Consider the following 19,451-nt stretch of genomic DNA (forward strand, 5'->3'; position numbering starts at 1 on the left):
TACTCCAATCACTCAGCTGTTTACCAGCACTTCCAGGGAGAAGCCCAGGCCACTGGGCCGACGGAGACTAAGACAGGAGATGGCCCAGGCTGCCCTGGGTGAACCGCAGCCGGCCTCTAGCTGCCCCCAAGCAGGCCCCTGCCCTCCCTCGAGGTACCCCCGAACCCGAGGGGCCCCTCCTTGAACGCACAGATGGGGAACGGCCTAGAGAAAGACAGGAGGGCGGGCAGAGAGGAGCGGCAGGTGAGCAAAGAATTGTTCACTCCACTCCCGAGCTCCTAACACCGCACACCCCTAACCTGAGCCCCCAGCACCCCCCTCAACCCCGGCCAGGCCCTTCCCCGCACATTCTGCCCCACACCCCCTTGAAGACCCCCGGAGTTCGAGGGGACCAGGAGGGAGGGAGAAGGGGAGCAAACACCTCAGGGAAAGCCCCACACAAAGGCTGAAGGAGGGAAGGAGAGGAAGGCAGACAGGCAGCCATTTTAAGAGAAGAGCCAGACAATGGCAGCTCCCCAGCAGTGGGGGCCCCGGACTGGGGGTATCCCAAGGCTGTGGCCTGCTCCCCGCAGCCGCCACCCACTCCCCGGACCCCGCTCGCCCCAGCCCCCTCCCCACTCAGCTGTGTACCTGCGGGGTCCGGGCGAGCGGCTGCCCCCCGCCGCCGCTGCTCCCGGGGCTCATGGGCGCGTGGTGGCTCCTTTGTTGGGCCCCTCCCGAGGCGGCTGCCGCCGCCGCCGCTGCTGCCGCCGCAGCCCCCCAGCACTGCGAGGCCATGTCCGCCGGGCCCTTGCCGGCGCCCCCGTCCTGGGGCCCGCCGCCGTAGTCGCCCCCGGGGTAGCCCTGGTAGCCCCGGGCCGAGCTGGGCGACGTGAGCAGTTGGTTGAGGGTGGGGGTGGCGGTGGGCTGGGGGGTTCCCCCGCCGGCCGCTGAGGGGCCGCCTCCCCCCATGGCCCCGAAGCGCTGCTGAGCGAAGGACGAAGACGACGAGGAGGCGGAGGCGCTGGAGGAGGGAGGCGGCTTGGAGCCTGCGGCCGCCGCCGCGCCGGAGCCCGGAGTGCCACCTCTCGGGGAGCTCAGCGCGTAGGCCTGGGGGGGCGGGGGGTAGGCGCTGCGGTTGGGGTAGTAGGAGTTGTACTGGTGGTTGGGGAAGCCGTGGTCGTGCGAGTTCTGCTGGGGCCCCGCGTAGGGCTCCAGGCCCCCGCCGCCGCCGCCGCTCTGCAGCGCTGCCAGGCCAGGGCTTTGTTGTCCGCCATGTTGTTGGTGGAAGACGGCGGCCGCCGCGGCGGCGACGGCAGACGGGCTCCGGCCGTAGGGTTGCCCGAAGCCGTAGGCTGGGGGCGGCAGGGCGGCCGCGGCTGAGTGAGGAGGCGCCCCCACCCCATCGCTGCTGCCGCCGCCGCCGCCGCCGGGCGGCTCCGTGAGGTTATTGTTCAGGGCGGGCCTAGGGCCCGCGTTCCCGTTCGAGTTCTTCAGGTCCGGCTCCGCGCCGGGCCCGCCGCCGGCGCCGGCTCCGCCGCCGCCGCCACCCCCATTGCTCTCGGCCCCGTCCTGCAGCTCCTTTCCCAGCGGCTGCGGCGGCCCCACGGCGGGGCCCTCGCTTTCCTGCCCGGCGGCTGCCTTCATTTCCCCGCGCTCGGCCGCTGCCGCCGCCGCCGCCTCGCCCCCCGCCTCCTCCCGCTGCTGCTGCTCCGCTTTCTTCAGCTCCGAGGGCGGCGGCGGCGGGTTGCCCAGGCTGCTGGCGGCGGCGGGGGCGACCTGCGCGGCCATGATCCCCGCTGTCTCGTCCGCGGAGAGACCCGGCCCTGTCTTCGTCTTCTCCCCCCCTCCCACCCCGCCCCGGGGCCGAGTCCCCCGGGCTGCCCTCCCCACCCGCCCGGGCGGGCCTCGCGGGGCTCCGCTGCTGCGCGGCGCTCGCTCGCTCGCTCCTCTCCCCCCCGCCCCGCCGGCTCAGGCTCCGGGCTGGCGGCGGCGGAGGAGGAGGAGGCGGCGGCGGCCGAGGCGCCGGCGGCTCAGCTGCTCCCGGCTCTGTAGGCTCGGGACCCGGCTCTCCCGGCTCATTCCCCCCAAGCCCTTGCCTGGGAATGAGGGGGGCGGTGGAGGCTCCGCTCCCCAGGGCCTGGCCCCGCTGTGACTCTCCGCTTTCTGCTGCCGGAGAAAGGAGGAGGGAGGGAGGGAGGGAGGGAGGCGAGGGGGAGGGGGCGGGGAGGGAGGGAGGGAGCGGGGGGAGGGGGACCCGGGACGGGCGGGCTGGAGGGCGCGCGGCAGCAGCCCGGGCGCCGGGAGGCAGAGTCGGAGCGCGGACTGGGCCGGGCGCCCTGCCTCCCCTCCCCGGCCGCGGCGCGAGCTGAGGCTGCTGCGCGGCAGCGGGCGAGCGAGCGGGCGGGCGGCCGGACTGAGCGGCTAGAGCGCCCCACTCTCCTCCGAGTCCCCCTCACTCCGACACGAGGCTCAGCACTGCCATTTTACCCAGCGCCGTCGCGGCCGCCTGGCAAACCCGGACCGGAGCGCGGAGCGGGCGCAGGCCATGGAACGGACTCGCTCCCTTCCCCTCACAAAGGAGGAGGGGAGAGAACGAGCCGCGGCGGCGGCAGGCCCTCTGCCGCTTTCGCTCGGCAGCGCCGCCGCCGAAGGCTTCGGGGAAAACCCGGCCCGGAGCCCGCGCCTCCCCGGAGCCTGCGCCGCCTCCCTCCTGGCGTTCCTTCCTATCCGGGTCGGTCCCCTCCGGGCCGTACGGAGGGGAGCGGGCAGCGTGAACTTTACTCGCGGCTGCAAAATTGGCCTGAGCCCGAGACCGCGGCCGCCTCGGCCCAGGCCTGACCCTCTGGCAGCGGTCCTGGTCTCTTGGCTGCTACTTAGCACCTCTACAGCACTTTTATTCTTCAAAGCCTTTTACAAACCCGCTCTTAAAGACCCAGCTGAGTGAGCGAGCAGGGCCTAACATTTTACACCCTTTGCAAGCCCTACGGAATGACAGATCATTTGTTCAGACTTTCCGTTTTCCCACTCCCCAGCCCTCTTTAGCCGGGCCTCATAAGGCCCTGGGGGCGTGAGGTCCGACTCTCCCCATTTTCTAGAATTGTAAGACCGAGGGGAGGGGACTGCCCTGTCTGTCAGTCAGGGGGCGGAGGAGGGTGATTTTAAAAAGTAGCAAAGTCCCCAAAGCTACCCGCGTACTTAGCCTTGGGGAGAAAAAAAAAAAAAAAAGTGATCAAGTTGCATCATATACAGCAATGGAATCAGACTAGAAGAATGGGTTTGAGACCAAGCTGATCATCTCAGTCTTAGATCATCCCAACACTAACGTGAAATGGTAACCACTGGAGCTACTTTGGGGCATAAGACAGCCTTCCAGCAGGAGAACCCAACCCTAATCTTTTCCCAAGAGAACTTAGCCCACAATGACCAATAGTGCCAGTCTCCAGAGACAATACCTGTAAAACTGGGGAACAGACTACGGAAGAGGCTCTGCAGAAGAGCAGTGGGAAACCATTTTCTCCTTAAAGAGAGAAAAGGGACAGTCTAACAGGTCACTTAGAAAATAGATGTCACCAGGAGCACCCAGGTGGCTCAGTCAGTTAAGCATCGGACTTTGGTTCAGGTCATGATCTTGAAGTTCGTGGGCTCCAGTCCGGTGTCCCGCTCTGTGCTGACAGAGCAGAGCCTGGAGCCTGCTTCTGAGCCTGGAACCTGCTTCACGTTCTGTGTCTCCCTCTCTCTCTGCTCCTTCCCCGCACATTCCCATTCTCTCTCTCTCTCTCTCTCTCTCTCTCTCTCTCTCAAAAATAAACATTAAAAAAATAAAAAAGAAAGAAAATAAATGTAACCAAATTTATTTTCTATCCTCCCGTGTAAAGATTCATCACAGTTTACCATTATATTCCAAGAGATGCCAATCGAGCTAGAGGCATACATAGAAACTTCTGGATCTACAGGCCCTACCACATCCCAGCACCAAGCAGTCTTTTCCTCCTCAAGCTGACTTGGAATGCTCTGACGTGACAGGCTACAAAAGCCAGAGGGGATTCCAGCTCCTCACCAGGCCCAGGCTGCCTTGGGAGAGGCCCAGGCCAGTGTAGTCACTAAACACCAGGGCCTCTTTCCCCCCTCAGATTTTATAAATGGAGACTTCATAGCCACAGAGCCATTATCTTAGAACTGGCAGATCCCGCAGGCCCCTTGGACAAGTTCTGGCCATGCCACTGGTCACTGTGAATAATTCCAAAAACCTGAAGCCACTCCTACTCTGAAGAAAACTTAATAGGATCTTACGCTAAAAAGGCAAAAACCTTCCTGTTAGTCTAAGAGTGGTGGTGGGTTTTCCGCCTCTAGCCAAGAACCAAAAGGACTACCAGGATCTGGCTGACTGGAACGGGCCAGTGCCCTGGTTTCACTCACAGTCCTCAGGGGCAACTACTCTCCCAGTGCATTAGGTCCTAGAAACCAAATTATAGGCTGCCTCATAAATGGAGCTTGGCTATTTAATCAACTGCTTCTGAGCTGGCAAACAGTCCTGAGTCCTGCACACAAATGAGGAGTTTTTACATGCAATTACCCTGCCATTTTCCTCAGAGCTGGACTGTAATGGGAAACCTGGAACCCAGTGAAAATCTGGAAGCCAGAATGGATTTGTCTCCAGAGAAAGCCCTCATCTCCTTTTTTCAATGGCTGTGAAATTTGGAAAGTGCCCAAATCCCTTTCCTACACGTGAGCACGCTGTTTTGAAAACAGCCACCATTTTTTTCTAGCAATAAGGTAAAGTGCACAAAAATCTATCCACCTGGACTGGAGCAGGTAATGTGGGATTTCTCCATTCCCACTTAAAAAAAAAAAAAAAATCTCAAATCCTTCAGGGTCCTCTTCCACCTCTACCTTTAGAGCCCCACACCACTATCCCAGGGACTGACGAGTTGAAGGGAACTTTCTTAGAAACTGGCCCATCAGCTTTCCCTAGGGGCAATGGCAGCGGGAAAGGGGGGGGGGGGGGAGGGGAGGAGCTGGGCACGTGGCTGGCTGGAGCTCCAAGACCCAGGTTTGGGGCTGCGGGTTCTCCCCGTGGAGTTTTTTTCCCCCCACGGCCCCAGTGTTTTAACCCCACACCCAGGCAGCTCAGGAATCCCGGCGCAGATTGGAGAACTAGGACTAGGACAGCGCTACCCTCGCGAAAGCGCCTCTGCCACCAACAGCCTGATGGCAAATATGGACTGAATCGTTGACATGGAAACCGGACTAAAGTCTTGCTCGCTCCCTCACAAGAGAGTTCTTATCACCATCCCCGACCGCAAAGCACTTGGCAAACGTGGACTGGATCTCCCGCCCAGAGGATCAGGCGGAGTTTCTGTGCGCTGCTTTAACTCCTGCGGCTGCGGCAGCCAAGGAGGGGGGCAGGGCTGCCAGGACAAACCGACTGAAAATGGCAGAGGATGTTCTCATTTTATCTGGCTTGTACAGTGTGCATGGATTGGGCCGAGAATAAGAGAACAACCTATTAAAATCCACGCAGTCAACTGCAAAATGTGGAACCGAGGCCTGGAGGGTTTGTTAAGAGAGAGAAACGTTTGCAGGGAGAGAAACAGCCCTTCCTTTCTCGAAATTTGCTTCCCCTAAGTGTGCGAAATACAAAACTCAACAAACAAACAAAAGATCAGTCTCGGCTCCTTCCCTTCCTCACTCCTTTTGGGGGAAGGCGTTTTAAGCCTTAGGACCCTAGTGGAGGAATTGCCTCTGTTCTGAATAAGGCGCTGGGAATCGGAGGAGCGCGGGGTTGTGGCCCTCACACGCGTCCCCGCCGCGGCAAAGCATCAGACACCCAGCGGAGCTCTCCCGAGTGCGAACTGGAGCTGCGAGTTTGAGCAAAAGGGCAACTATGTCAGTTGACGGAAGCCAGAAGCAGAGTTCAAATCCTGGCGTGGATTTCCGTCTGGAGCTGTCTGCTTCTTAAAGTTTGTAACTCGGTGTTCAGAAACAGCCCCAGCGGAGGCTTTGGGAGCAGTGTGAAAGTCTAGCACTACCATCTGACAGCGAGCAGCAAAACTTTGGGCTGCATATTAAGCGAGGAAAGTGGATTGAAGCAAGAGTCAAGGCAATTCATTATATTATCGGCTCCCAGACGGGAGCTGTAAGTTACGAACTGGATCGCCACGGAGAAAAATGGAATGGAGTCTAAATGGCGCTCAACAGCTCTTAGCGGTAAAATTGTGGCTGCCCAGCACCTAGGATCCTAAAGCAGCAGCAGCAGCAACCGTAGAGGCATCGAGCCTGGCGGGCGCTCAACGACTGCTTGTGTAGATGCTTTCTTCCACTCAAGATTTTAAAATAAAATCTCAAGATTTTAAAATAATTTGGAGGAATTTACATTTAGAATAATAAGGGACACATTTTGAGAAATGTTCATTTCTGCATGAGGCTTTCTTTTTTTTTTCCCCCACGAGAAGAGTAGCTCTGTAAAAATACCTCTAGGCATAAGTCAACTTGCTTTTTTTTTTTTGTATCAATATAGAATGAGAATGCTCCTCACCATCACCTCACCAAAAACTAAAACCAGAAATAAAGATCCACGTTGGTCTGGTTTGTGGCAGATTGCAAACAAAATGTAACACCCAGGTTCAATCTAACATGAGGAAATAGGTACCAACTCGTACACTCTAATATGCACATTTTACTTATCCACAAATTTCATTGATGAGTTTGCCGACTATTCCTTTGGAGACGACAGAGTAAAACTACTAACAATATTTTAAAGGCAAACAAACATACCTGAACTGGAGTTCTATAAAACCCCTGGGCAGATCAGGAATTTGGACATTTCTGCTGAGCCTCACTGAAGGTTTGTATTCCCCAACTGATACAAAAATAGTAGATGAAAAGCCTACTTGCAAAGAAGCTTGAAAGCCACTTTATAGTCCATCAGAAGAGAAACTTCAAGATGCTGTATTTGGTACTTACTACACCAAGTTGTTTTTAGATTTGGAAAGCTAAGTACCAACAATATTACCAAGGGAAGATCAGGTCAGCAATCTTAATATTGAAGCCTATTTCTCAGGAACAGGAAAAGTTTGTTATCTTTGACTTTCCACATGAAACCAATGTAGGCTGCTTTTGTTTTGCTTTACTTTAAAACCAATCGAGGAAAATTTCACACATGTAAAATGATTACAAGGGAAATTTTTGAAAGCTGAGGGTGGAGGAGAACATCAGAAGGAAAATAAAATATTCGAGGTGGGTATTTCTTTCAGCCTGATTGCATAAAGCTTTCTTCACTGCCATTTTACTGAGATAGGAAAAAGAGAGAGTGGGGAAGTTTCTTGCTGCAACTCTGGAATGGATCTGGAATGGAGTCTTTTGCTCCAACACAAGTTAAATGGAAGAGTGAGAAAGAGAAGGAAAAACTGTGAGCACTGACAAAATGGAGGGAAGCAAGCATGCAATCCTGTAAAACAGGATGGAAGGCTAAAACAGCAAATGTTCTGCCTGCTCTCTGCCACACAGCCACCTCAAGAGAATACTCCCGGCGTGATCATCCCAGGCTTTTTATGTAAGAATCAAAGAAAATCCAAAGGAACCTATTAGGCATAAGACAGGAAGTGAATGTCCCCTAAGGGAAAGCATTCTGACTAGCTTTAATAGAATTTAAACTCAACCATCCTCCCTACAGAAAGAAAATGGCTTCTTCCAAAGATAAAAGAAAAGTTGACCAAACAAAAAAGTGAGCTGTGGAATACTTTAGTGGTAGTGTTGTGGCACTCCAGTGAAATGCACAACTTACCAATGACACAAAAGGCAAGCTGCCTGGGGGAAAAAAAATCACAGTGGGCTTTGGCACTTTATCAAATGATCATTTTCTGCCCCGAAATTGAACAACATCGGATTCAGAAGCCCCCAGAGGGGCTGGAGGGTGGGGACCACCAGGTTGGTTCTCGTTGGCCTACCCCTCCAAAGATACTATTGGAAACCTGTGTACAAGTGTGTTGTTCTTCCAGTCTTGCTGTGGAGGGAGAGAACAGGAGACAAAGGAGAAATAACCCAACATACTTCATTGAACCTATCTGACAGGCCATTGAGAAAACAGTGCTGAACCCACCACCCCACCCACACATACACACAATCCTCTCTACTACAGTGTATTTTCATCAATAGAGTCCATCCACAAAATACACTCAAACGAAAGAATACACAATGCCATAAAACATTAGGCACTATTTTTGCCCCAAACACTAAGACCAGGATATAGATTATACATTTTTTTTAAAAAAATGTGAGGTCCCTTTCGACCTCAGAACAAAGTCTGAGAGCTCATTTATTTTTTTTTTTTCCCTAATCAGCCACAGCTACCTAAAAATATGGACACTCTGTCCAACAAAAACTGGAGTTTATGGCTGATGTTGTTTCCCCTTCAACCAGCTAAAGTTGGAAGTCCAAAGTATTCTAGGAAAGAAGTGTGATACTTGACTCCACACCTACTCTCTGGTTTTTTATGAACTAGCAGCCGGTGTTTCTAAAATGGAATCCTAGGAGAGTTGGAATACTACATGGCTTTCAAAAAGATCTTCTCTAGGAAAAAAACTTAGAGGTAAGGAAGTAATCCTGATTGGCTACTGGAGATTTTGAGTAATCCATCACTAGCACAATTTGTAACTGATACTGGAGAGGTTAGACAGAAACCATTTTTATAAACATAACCAAATACCACAGATCAAGGGCACTCATTTTGCCCCTTGAATACTCGCCTTTCATAATGAAGCAGCCTTACCCTATGCACCTGCCCTTCTTCAGCAATCCTTGAGTTGCATGTGCTGTTCTGACCCAGTCCCCACCAAAACGGGTCGTCTTCTGAGGCTCAGAAATCTTGTGAGCATGTTATTCTTCCAACTAGAAATTAATAGTATGACTATTGCTAATAATAAGATCATTCCAAAGCCATGGTTATAAACTTCATTAAGTACCTTGCTCCTTGCTTTAACTATCTCCTGGAATACTTATTAATGCTATGTTTGGTGTAGACATTTCTAAAGTGCCACAGTAAGACCCATAGGACAGCCTTGCCATAGCAAGAGCTCTAGGACCAAATGCAATAACAAACAGGAACAGTCATGCCGAGCCCTAACCGTTCACTGACATCACCTTTTGACTGCCTGTGAGTGATTCATATTCTCAGTGATCTGCTAATTGAAGATTAATTAATTTAGTAAGTTCTTCACCGTTGCACATTATGCTATCTGACCTACCTCCCTCATTTCTACCGCGCGCGCGCGCGCGCGCACACACACACACACACACACACACACACACACACACACACTGACGTTAGGTTTTGGTGTGCAATGCCAAAATGAGAAATATTTAGTAGGAACAACAGGAGAAACATTTTCTAAACAGCTAAAAACATGGAGGGGATCTGGATAATAAGGCACGTTTGTTTTCTGCCTTATTTGAGGTTTTTAATTCTGTACTTCAAACACAGAACACACACACATAGACACACACACATATACAGTATATATAATTCTTTTAAGAGATCACAGATGCCAGCCAGCATTAGAGTTATACCAAACATTTTCTACACTGCCATTTTCCAAACTAAGTGAAACAGAACAAAAACATGGAGAAGGAATTTACAGGAATGGAGTACTACAAAGACAGATGAAAACTCTGGTCAAGGTCTTTTGGGAGATGAGTGGGGATGGAGGATGAACTAGGGAAAGACAAGATTTAAAGGAGGATGACCTACCTAATATTCAAGGCAAAGAGCCTATAGTTTGAGAGCTATCTCAATATTTGAGACAAATGTCCGGACTTTCATTTTAAGGCAGATTTCCAAATGGTTATCCTCGTTTATAAATTGTAATGATCAATCTTAGACTCACGAAATCGAATCAGATGAACTATGTATGCTCAGATGCATCAGAGCAGAGGCTCTCCATGAGGCAAATGACTATCGCTGCTCTGTGATGCTTTGAAACCAGTCTAGAATTTTCCACTTGATTTTGGATATCAATTCTCTCATTCAGTTTACTATAAATGGGAGGCCCTTTGACAATTATTTTGCTGTGCCATACAGCATTATATATATCCTACCTTTGTACCTCCTATAAAGTACATTGTAGGCTAATGTCTACTTAAGAGGAAAGACATGCCTCCAAAATAGTATAGGCCTTTTTCACTCAAAACTTATAAGTTCTTAGCACTCAGGTCAAGATCCCTCATTTTCAGAGAAAGTTGATGAAGAAAGAGAAAAGAGAAATAAAGAAAAACTTAAGACATGGCAATACCCATTCTACAGGTCCTTGAGATTTTGGTGAGTACCAAGAAAATGATGAATGTTAAAAGTACTTTGAGATCACTGGCCTAGTTATCAAAGGTATTATTATTATTAATAATATTACTAATGCTCTTACATGCAGGTTATATTTTAGTCATTCTTTTCCCCTCGTGAGAACTCAGACAAGTGAATTTGGATAACTTCTCCTGTTCCTCCTTTTTTTCTCTCTTCTCTCTCTCCTTTTTGTCTCAGTGTCACATAGGCTTTCACATCGGGTAATTGGACTCTGACTAAATAGTACGAAAGTGTCCATGAGGTACAATTTATGCCACACAGCTGCTTTCAAAGCTCAGGCGCCTGTCCATAACGGTGATCATAACAGGGACTCCTGCACGGATCGGAACCCAGTGCTGCTACGGCAGTTACGTAGAATGATGCGGTATTTGTTCTACCTACTTGACTGAGTCTGAGTTTAGAATGGTCTTTGATCTTTTTAAGAAGAGAAACAACTATCCACCAAAACGAATGGCTGAGATGCACCAAATCAAATAATGTCCTTAATTGGACAGATGAGGGCGAAAAGAACAAGCCGGACTTAGAGTCCGTTTAATTGCACCTCTCCAACAGAATCCTGGTGCTAGATGAGGAAACAGAATACAGCCTTCCACCCTTTTGATCCTTGCTATTGAAGACAAGAATTTGATCTTTAGATCAGTGTTTGGAGGGTTTCAAAATTAGTGACCTGGGAAGTCCCCAGCCAGCAGCTAGCACTTCCTCACTCCATGAGCGTGTGGTTATTCCTTTCAGGGGACTGGTGTCTCCAGCTCAGTCTTTTTGAGCACCTCATGTAGCAATGATGCAAAGAACAGTTACTAGAAGAAATCCTAAATATTCAAAGCTACATTGAGCAGGTAGAAACTCCTGTTTTTGGGGCGCCTGGGTGGCTCAGTTGGTTAAGCAGCCGACCTTGGCTTGGGTCATGATCTCGCAGTCCGTGGGTTCGAGCCCCGCATCGGGCTCTGTGCTGACAGCTCAGAGCCTGGAGCCTGTTTCAGATTCTGTGTCTCCCTCTCTCTGACCCTCCCCCGTTCGTGCTCTGTCTCTCTCTGTCTCAAAAATAAATAAACGTTAAAAAAAAAATTAAAAAAGAAACTCCTGTTTTCTTTTCCAAATGTGAAAACATGTGTTCAAGAGAATTGTTTATAAGATGGATTTTTTTAAATGGCATCTTCAAAACCAGTTTGCTGTTGGAGTGATGTTTATCTTAAACCCTAAACGTTATAAAAGTTGGAGTGATGTTTACCTTAAACTCTACACACTTACCAGTTGACAGCATTAGAGTCTTTTATAATTTAAAAATCAAATAGAGAAGAAAACAAATTCTTGTCTCCATACTGCTTAGGCCTTCATATAGGTAAGGCTGAGTACACGGTGATAGAAATGTGTTGGCAAGAGGTTAAATTTATAAAAGTATAAAAAAAAAAAAAAGGAGAAACAAATTTCGCTAAGGCTGCATGGCATGAACTTGCCAGTGATAATGTTTGCCACATTTTCTTCCAGAAACCAGGAAAACCAAGGAGATGAAGTCGGCCTAAAAGTCAGAAGAAAATGAAAAGAAAAGTAAATAAAGACATGGGGCAGCCTCTTATATGTCCATAACTTCCAGAGAATAGCCCGAGTGTAACGTGGGGGAACAAGGCACCTAGACTCACCTAGGGCTGTAGGCCATGAACCCCCAAGGTCAGAGTCTCAAGAAGGAAGAAGCAGCAGGCTTTGCTCCAGCCCAAGCCCTGTGCCAATGATGTCATGTCATTTGTAGCAGGAATCCCTCTTCCACGGGGAGCTATTAAGGAGGAGCTCTGTTCCAAAACAGGGTTTTCCAAATCGCCTTTCTCTGTAGGCTTCCCCGAGGGCCAGGTATTAGAAGAACTTGCATGCTGTACCTGTAAAGGAAAAGGAAAATAACAGAGGCCCTAAAATGAAATTGAGCAACTCAGTCTGAAAATTTTTTTGATGAAAGTAGGGATCATTGTTGTTGAATTATTTCAGCCTCACACATAAGAATCAGGGAGACTGGGGCGCCTGGCTGGTGCAGTTGGAAGAGAATGTAACTCTTGATCTCGGGGTCGTGAGTTCGAGCCCCATGTAGGGTGTAGAGATTACTTAAATAAGTAAAACTTAAAAAAAAAAAGAATCAAGGAGGCCGAAGTTCCTTATTGAATACCTCAAATTTACTTTGAATTCCTTTTTTCTTAAAAATTTTTAATGTTTATTTCATTCTTGAGAGAGAGAGAGGGACAGAGGGCGAGTGGGAGAGGGGCAGAGAGAAAGAGAGGGAGACACAGAATCTGAAGCAGGCTCCAGACTCTGAGCTGTCAGCATAGAGCTTGACACGGGGCTCGAACCCGTGGACCTCGAGATCATGACCTGAGCTGAAGTCGGATGCTTAACTGACTGAGCCACGCAGGCGCCCCTACTTCGAATTCCTTAATATCAGAATGAATTTGTTAAAAGCACAAATCTATGTATGAAAAATTTTATATTCCATATGGATTTTACTAGACCTCTAAACAACAATGCCTTCTTCAAATGGATGAAGAAAAATATTCATACAGAAGCATCTCTTACACAACCCAAATTTCAAGATTTAGGATGGATTTAGAAGAAAATACGGAGAAATACAGACATGAAAAAGAAAGGTGGATAGATCCTCCCATCTCATACACTTTTGATGACAATAATAGTGATCTCTTGAGTGACCACTATGTGCATGCCATCTAGCCTCTAGTGCTCACAAAAATCCACTAAGATAGATATTATCTCCAAATATAAACAAAGATACTGGAGCTGAGATAGATTAAGCAATCCAGGCCATGATGCTTGTAAATGACAGAGTCAGGATTCAAACCTAGCTCTCTTCCAAATTCCAAGTCCTGACTTTTCAATAAAAATAGATAGTAAATGCCATAGTGTATTTGGTAATGTACTTTTTCAAGATACCAGTATTAATTTTTTTATTAGATACATCACCATGCATATATATATGCCATTAGACATATTAATGCCACTATCAAGTATGAGGTCAAAATAAAACTATTTAATTGGTCTTTTAACTTTAGTATAGAGCTGGCATACTACTGATCCCAATCAGACAATAAACATAATTTCTTTGGATGTCTTAGAGTCTCTCAGTTCAAAATGTGTTTCTAAGACTAGAAGCTTCAGGATCACCTAGGAGCTTCTTAGAAACGTACAATCTCAGGCCCTATTTCAGACCTTCTGAAATAATCTGCATCCTGACAAGATCCTTAGGTGCTTTGTATACAAATTAAAGTGTAAGTGGCACTGTCTTAGAGATGGATGATTCCAGAAAAAGGGATGCCTCTCACCCACACTGAAGTCATCTTTGTTCCTAAAACCAGGGAGGGAGAGAATGGTAAGAATCCATTCACATTATTACCTTTCCTTTCTGTTTTTAAACCAAATGTTCATCAGTCATTCTTTTTTTTTTTTTTTTTTAGTAACAGCTTTATTGGGATATATTAAAATTCACCCATTGAAGCGCACAATTCAATTGTTTTTAGCTTACTCAGAGTTGTGCAACCATCACCACAATCAATTTTAGAACATTTCATCACCCCAGAATGAAACCCCATACTCTTTAGCAGTCGCCTCCCCCCCCCTGCCCCCACCATTCTCACCAGCCCCAACCCTAGGCAACCACTAATCTTTCCGTCTCTACAGATCTGCTTGTTCTGGACATTTCATATAACACAATACAATATATGGTCTCTTGTGATTGGCTTCTTTCACTTACCACGTTCTCAGAGTTCATCCATGTTGTTCATCAATCCATCTTAATCCTTCCTCATAAGTAGAAGTTATTCTTTCAACAGATGTGTGGGTGCCAGGCCAGGGGACCCATCACCCGGTCCTCCCTATGGAACTCCTGAGTGCCACTGCTCCCCTAGGAAAAGCCTTTCTCTTCCCATTACTAACTACCCTAATAAGGAGGTCTTTAACAGAGTTCCCTTTGCCCATCTTCTCCCTGGGATTTGGCAGCTCAAGGACAGCTGGCCCTTGGCCAAGTTTCTCTCCACAACACCTGCGGGCACACTACGAGTGCTGCCACCTTATGCCCATTTCTTGAAGTAGTGGACACTGGGTCAGGCACTGTCTTCCTCCCCGGAGTCCTGCTCTCTGCTGTTTCCACAGCAAGGAAAGTTGTGACTCATGACTGAGTGTGACCAGGAGAGGTCGAGGGTGTGCCGTGTGGGAACACATGCCTGGTACCTTCAAACAACCAAGAGGCAGAGAAAGAAACAAGTGCAAATGCACTTGGGGCGAAGGGGGACATGATTTTGCAATCTCTCTTCCTGATTCTCTTGGCTGTTTCTTCAGCCACCATTTGCTCTTCCTCTCCTCGCTTCACTTTCGTTTCCCTATGTTATTCTTCGCAGAATAGGGAACCTAAACATCTCTCCCCTTTCCTTTCTACCTGGATTGTTTTCTCTTTTGCTTCCAGCAGCACCACAGTGGTGCACTTAGACATTTGGACTCACTCACTAAGTTACTTCTTAAAGAAGAGAGTCAGTCTAGGGGCGCCTGGGTGGCTCAGTCGACTGAGCGTCGGACTTCAGCTCAGGTCATGATCTTGAGGTTCATAGGTTCAAGCCCCGCGTCGGGCTCTGTGCTGATGGCTCAGAGCCTAGAGCCTGCTTGGGTCTCTGTGTTTCCCTCTCTCTGCCCCTCCCCCACTCATGCTCGCTCTCTCTCTCTCTCTCTCTCTCTCTCAAAAATAAATTAAAAAATATGTACATAAAAAAAGAGAGAGAGTCGGTTTAAACATTCTGCCTTACTGAGAAGCAGGACAAGGAAGAGTTTTTTTTTTTGTTTTTTTTTTTGTTCTCCCAAATCAAGATAGTCTTCTTTAATGGAGAATTATTGATATGAGACCTAAATTAACAGTCCCAGAGAAAAATCAGCGTAATAACGAAAACACTTTCTCGAGATGCTCGTGGCTGGATTTAGAACCTTGCCGGAGTTCATTTTGGGGTGGACACTTTGGCTACAGGTTGTTGCACATTACCCCATACTCCCTAAGTAGCCCGTCCTTCCCCCGCTCATGGCCTTATTCCTGAGACAGGCTTTCCAAACTCACGCTTCAGGTACCTCAAGCTCTCACTGCCACTCTGTCAAATTCATTCAAGAAATGTTTGGCTCCTACTGCCCTCCAGAACTGTGCCGTACACAAGGCAGACAAGGATCCAGTTCTCAAGGCGTTTTGCACGAGAGAACGTGGAGAAGGATATATAATGGTACACTGCAGCCGTAATAGACTCGTCATGTGTTTGGCTGATTCCCTCTGTGTGTCTTTTTTTTTTTTTTTTTTAACGTTTTTTATTTATTTTTGAGACAGGGAGAGACAGAGCATGAACAGGGGAGGGTCAGAGAGAGGGAGACACAGAATCTGAAACAGGCTCCAGGCTCTGAGCTGTCAGCACACAGCCCGACGCGGGGCTCGAACTCACGGACCATGAGATCATGACCTGAGCTGAAGTTGGCCGCTTAACCGACTGAGCCACCCAGGTGCCCCATCCCCCTCTGTGTGTCTTAATGAACCATGCTGTCTCGGACTGAAGCAGGCAAGAAAGACCTTGCTGTCTTGGACATCAAGGAAGAAAAGCAGATGGACTGATGTGGTCCTGGCTGGTAGCCTTGCAGAACCTTCTACCTTCAACTTCCTTTGACACTTGAATCACCCCGAGAGCCACCGAGGTATCACAAAGGCTAAGAACCATGGTGGTAATGGATTTCATATTTCTGAATTCTTAGCTGATAGCTTATATGTATCAGGCAGGTGTTGCTTAGAAATTGTTCTTATACATAATCTTTGTTAATTTATATAGTTTCATATTATTTAGCTGCATCAATTATTTATGTTGGGGGTTTGTTTGTGTGACCATCCTTTAATCCTTGGGAACTTAGAACAGGGTGTTACATACCTTTTCTATTTTCTACTCTTTTTGTCTCTCACAGAGCTGGGCATACCAATGGGAGCTTGTTAAACTTTTACTGTTAGTCAGCTTGTAGTGGAATGCATTATTTATCTTCTCTTGCTTGGGGGTCAAAGCAACCAACCAGATCTAAAGACACATTTAGAAGACCTGTCAACATAAACTGGTGCGTATTTACTCTGACTTTGCTATTACAATTCAGAAAAGCTGCACTTATCCACACCTTTGAAAAATATAACCGTCTGAATCAGTTTTCTAAATAATTGAAAGTAATCCCTTTAAGTAGCAGATGCTTAAAAATCTGCCTTTAATGAAATATTATATTAAATAAAATAGATTTCTGCATTCTCAAAATGTATCTTATTTTCTTGGTCATTATTAGCATTCAGAACTCGAGGGCAAAGTAATGCATCTTTGAGAAACACAGAAATATGCTAGGCTTTTTAGTCTACCCAAAATGATCCAAGGTTGGTGTGTTTTTGTGTTCATTCATGTCCTTTTAATAATTTTCTTTTTTCCTTTTCTTTCTTTTTTTTACATTCTTAATCTTCACTTTATTTTTTTTTTAAGTTTATTTATTTTTGAGAGAGACAGACAGACAGAAAGAGTGTGAGTGGAGGAGAGGCAGAGAGAGAGGGGGACACAGAATCTGAAGCAGGCTCCAGGCTCTGAGCTGTCAGCACAGAGCCCGACACGGGGGTCGAACTCACGAACCGTGAGATCATGACCTGAGCTGAAGTCGAATGCTTAATTGACCGAGCCACCCAGGTGCTTCTATTTGTTTATTTTTTTTTAATTTTAACTCCAGTATAGTTAACATACAGTGTTATGTTAGTTTCAGGTATACAGCATAGTGATCCAACCATTCTATATATTCCTCGGTGCTCATCATGGTAAGTGTACTCTTTTTTTTTCTTTAAGTTTATTTATTTTGAGAGAGAGAGAGAGAGTGAGCACTGGGAGAGGCAGAGAGAGAAGGAGAGAGAGAGAATCGCAAGCAGTCTCTGCACTGTTAGTACAGAGCCCGACATGGGGCTCAAACTCACAAACTGTGAGATCCTGACCTGAGCCAAAACTAAGAGTCGGCCACTTAACCAACTGAACCACTCAGGTGCCCCGATAAGTGTACTCTTAATCCCCTTCGCCTATTTCACCCATCACCCCCACCTACCTCCCCTCCTCTCTGGTAGCCATCAATTTGTTCTTTATAGTTAAGAGTCAGCTTTTGGTTTATCTCTTTGTTTTTAATTTGTTCATTTGTTTCTTAAATTCCACATATGAGTAAAATCATATGGTTTTTGCCTTTCTTTGACTATTTCACTTAGCATTATACTCTATAGATCTACTTATTGTTGCAAATGGCAAGATTTCATTCTCCTTTATGGCTGAGTAATATTCCATTATATATATACATATATATATATATATATATATATATATATATGTATATATATATACACACCACATCTTCTTTATCCGTTCATCTATCAATGCACACTTGGGCTGCTTCCATAATAATAATTTTCTTTCTGGCTTTTTGCCCCCTATTTTGTTAAGATATTAGATAGTACCTCTTGAGACTTCCTGGGTGCCTAGCTTTGGTAATCCTCTCCCTAATCTGCATCCTAGGAAACCAGATAACCAAATTTATTAGCATTGTGTGTAAAGTAAGAGCAAACAGGTTTTGAATTTGAGAGTCTTTCCTAAAAGTGAGTAGTACTGACTTTCAAAGGCAGTTCAATGTTCCTTTTTATTTACTCCAGTATTCTGGGGGCGCCTAGGTGGCTCAGTTGGTTAAGCCTCTGACTTCAGCTCAGGTCATGATCTCGTGGTTCATGAGTTCGAGCCCCACATGGGCTCTCTGCTGTCAGCACAAAGCCCGCTTCAGATCCTCTGTCCCCCTCTTTCTACTCCTCCCCTGCTCTCGCTGTCTCCAAAATAAACATTAAAAATAAAAAAGAAATAGTAAGTATAAAAGCTGATATTCAAATCCAATCCTGAATCAAAAGTCTGGATTTTCTAATTTTTTCTTTCAGAAAACAGAAAACAGACGTTTATTTGTCCAGTAACAGTCTGGCAGATCCTGGACCGCAGGCAGCTCTACTCCACTTGGTCAATCAAGGACTTGGGTTCCTTTCATATTGTTGCTTTGCTCCCCCCGCCCTTTTTTAATGTTTATTTATTCATTTCGAGAGAGAGCAAGAGCAGGGGAGGGGCCAAGAGAGAGAAAGAGGGAGAGGGAGAGGGAATGCCAAGCAGACTCCGCGCTCAGTGCCCCTGGATCCCACGACTCTGGGATCATGATCTGAGTTGAAATTAAGAGTCGCACATTTAACCGACCGAGCCATCCAGGCACCCCAGTTTTACTCTCTCTTATAGGGATTTCACCTCAGTTACATGGTCAAAACTCTGTCTCAGGCACATCTGGTCCAGCTTGTTCTGGATCAGTAGTGGCCTGACAGGAGTGTGCAGAGGAAACTTCAGGTGCCTGTGTGTTGAGGGGAAGGAGGTATAGGGAATCTGGGTGCTCCTGGATGAATAAGGGTTAAGGACTAGGGGTGCCCATCTCCCTACCTCCACCTACCTCTCTCTCTCTGGTTCCCATACCTAGAAAGCTACTCTCAAAGTCCTCATCCTTTCTATTAAGCCAAATTGCCTTCCTTAAAACCATTGCTGAGAGATAATAAGAGGGTATTCCGCATGTATTCTCGTCATTGTGATCAACTTGACCATGGATGTATTGGCAATAAATGTAACCAACCAGCTGTGTCTATAATCAGCAATTATTATTTGAAGATAAAGTGGAAGTGCTTCTTTCCAGTTGCTAGAATCTTCCTCTGAAGGAGGGGTTAGGGATAACTTGGACTAACCCAGCTTGAGCCAAAGGGCAAATCTTTTAAAGTCCAGGGTTAGGTTCCATAAAAGCAGACCTAAAGCCGCCCCAGGAAAGCCAAATGGCCAAATATTGGCCAGGGATATGAACACCCCCTCCAGAGTGCAAAGGCAAATAATGGATTGGTGGAATATAGTGTTGAGATTTGGGTGAAAACAAGTACAGAAGTAGTTCAATAAGAAGAAATCTTAGATGGGGCACCTGGCTGGCTCAGTTGGAAGAGTATATGACTCTTAATCATATACTCAGGGTTGTGAGTTTGAGCCCCATGTTGGGTATAGAG

At 47.5% G+C, this 19,451-nt stretch overlaps 1 protein-coding gene and 1 long non-coding RNA gene across 4 annotated transcripts in view; both read right to left on the reverse strand.

The window, feature by feature from the left end:
* ARID1A (AT-rich interaction domain 1A) overlaps positions 1–2,472 on the reverse strand; it is a 70,212-nt gene extending 67,740 nt beyond the window's left edge. For both annotated transcript variants that reach the window (XM_078452165.2, XM_078452164.2), the window contains exon 1: positions 631–2,472. In XM_078452165.2, coding sequence (XP_078308291.1) covers positions 631–1,770 — 1,140 coding nt within the window. In that variant the 5' untranslated portion in view covers positions 1,771–2,472. The remainder of the gene's footprint in view (positions 1–630) is intronic.
* Positions 2,473–10,355: 7,883 nt separating this feature from the next.
* Positions 10,356–19,451, reverse strand: part of LOC132672245 (uncharacterized) — a 40,546-nt gene continuing 31,450 nt past the window's right edge. For both annotated transcript variants that reach the window (XR_009607439.3, XR_009607438.3), the window contains exons 5-6: positions 11,971–12,201; positions 10,356–11,849 (exon numbers count right to left, since the gene is read on the reverse strand). This is a non-coding gene — a long non-coding RNA (uncharacterized LOC132672245). The remainder of the gene's footprint in view (positions 11,850–11,970; positions 12,202–19,451) is intronic.

The sequence above is a fragment of the Panthera onca genome, chromosome C1 (assembly GCF_046562875.1).
Source record: "Panthera onca isolate mPanOnc1 chromosome C1, mPanOnc1 haplotype 2, whole genome shotgun sequence".
NCBI lineage: Eukaryota > Metazoa > Chordata > Mammalia > Carnivora > Felidae > Panthera > Panthera onca.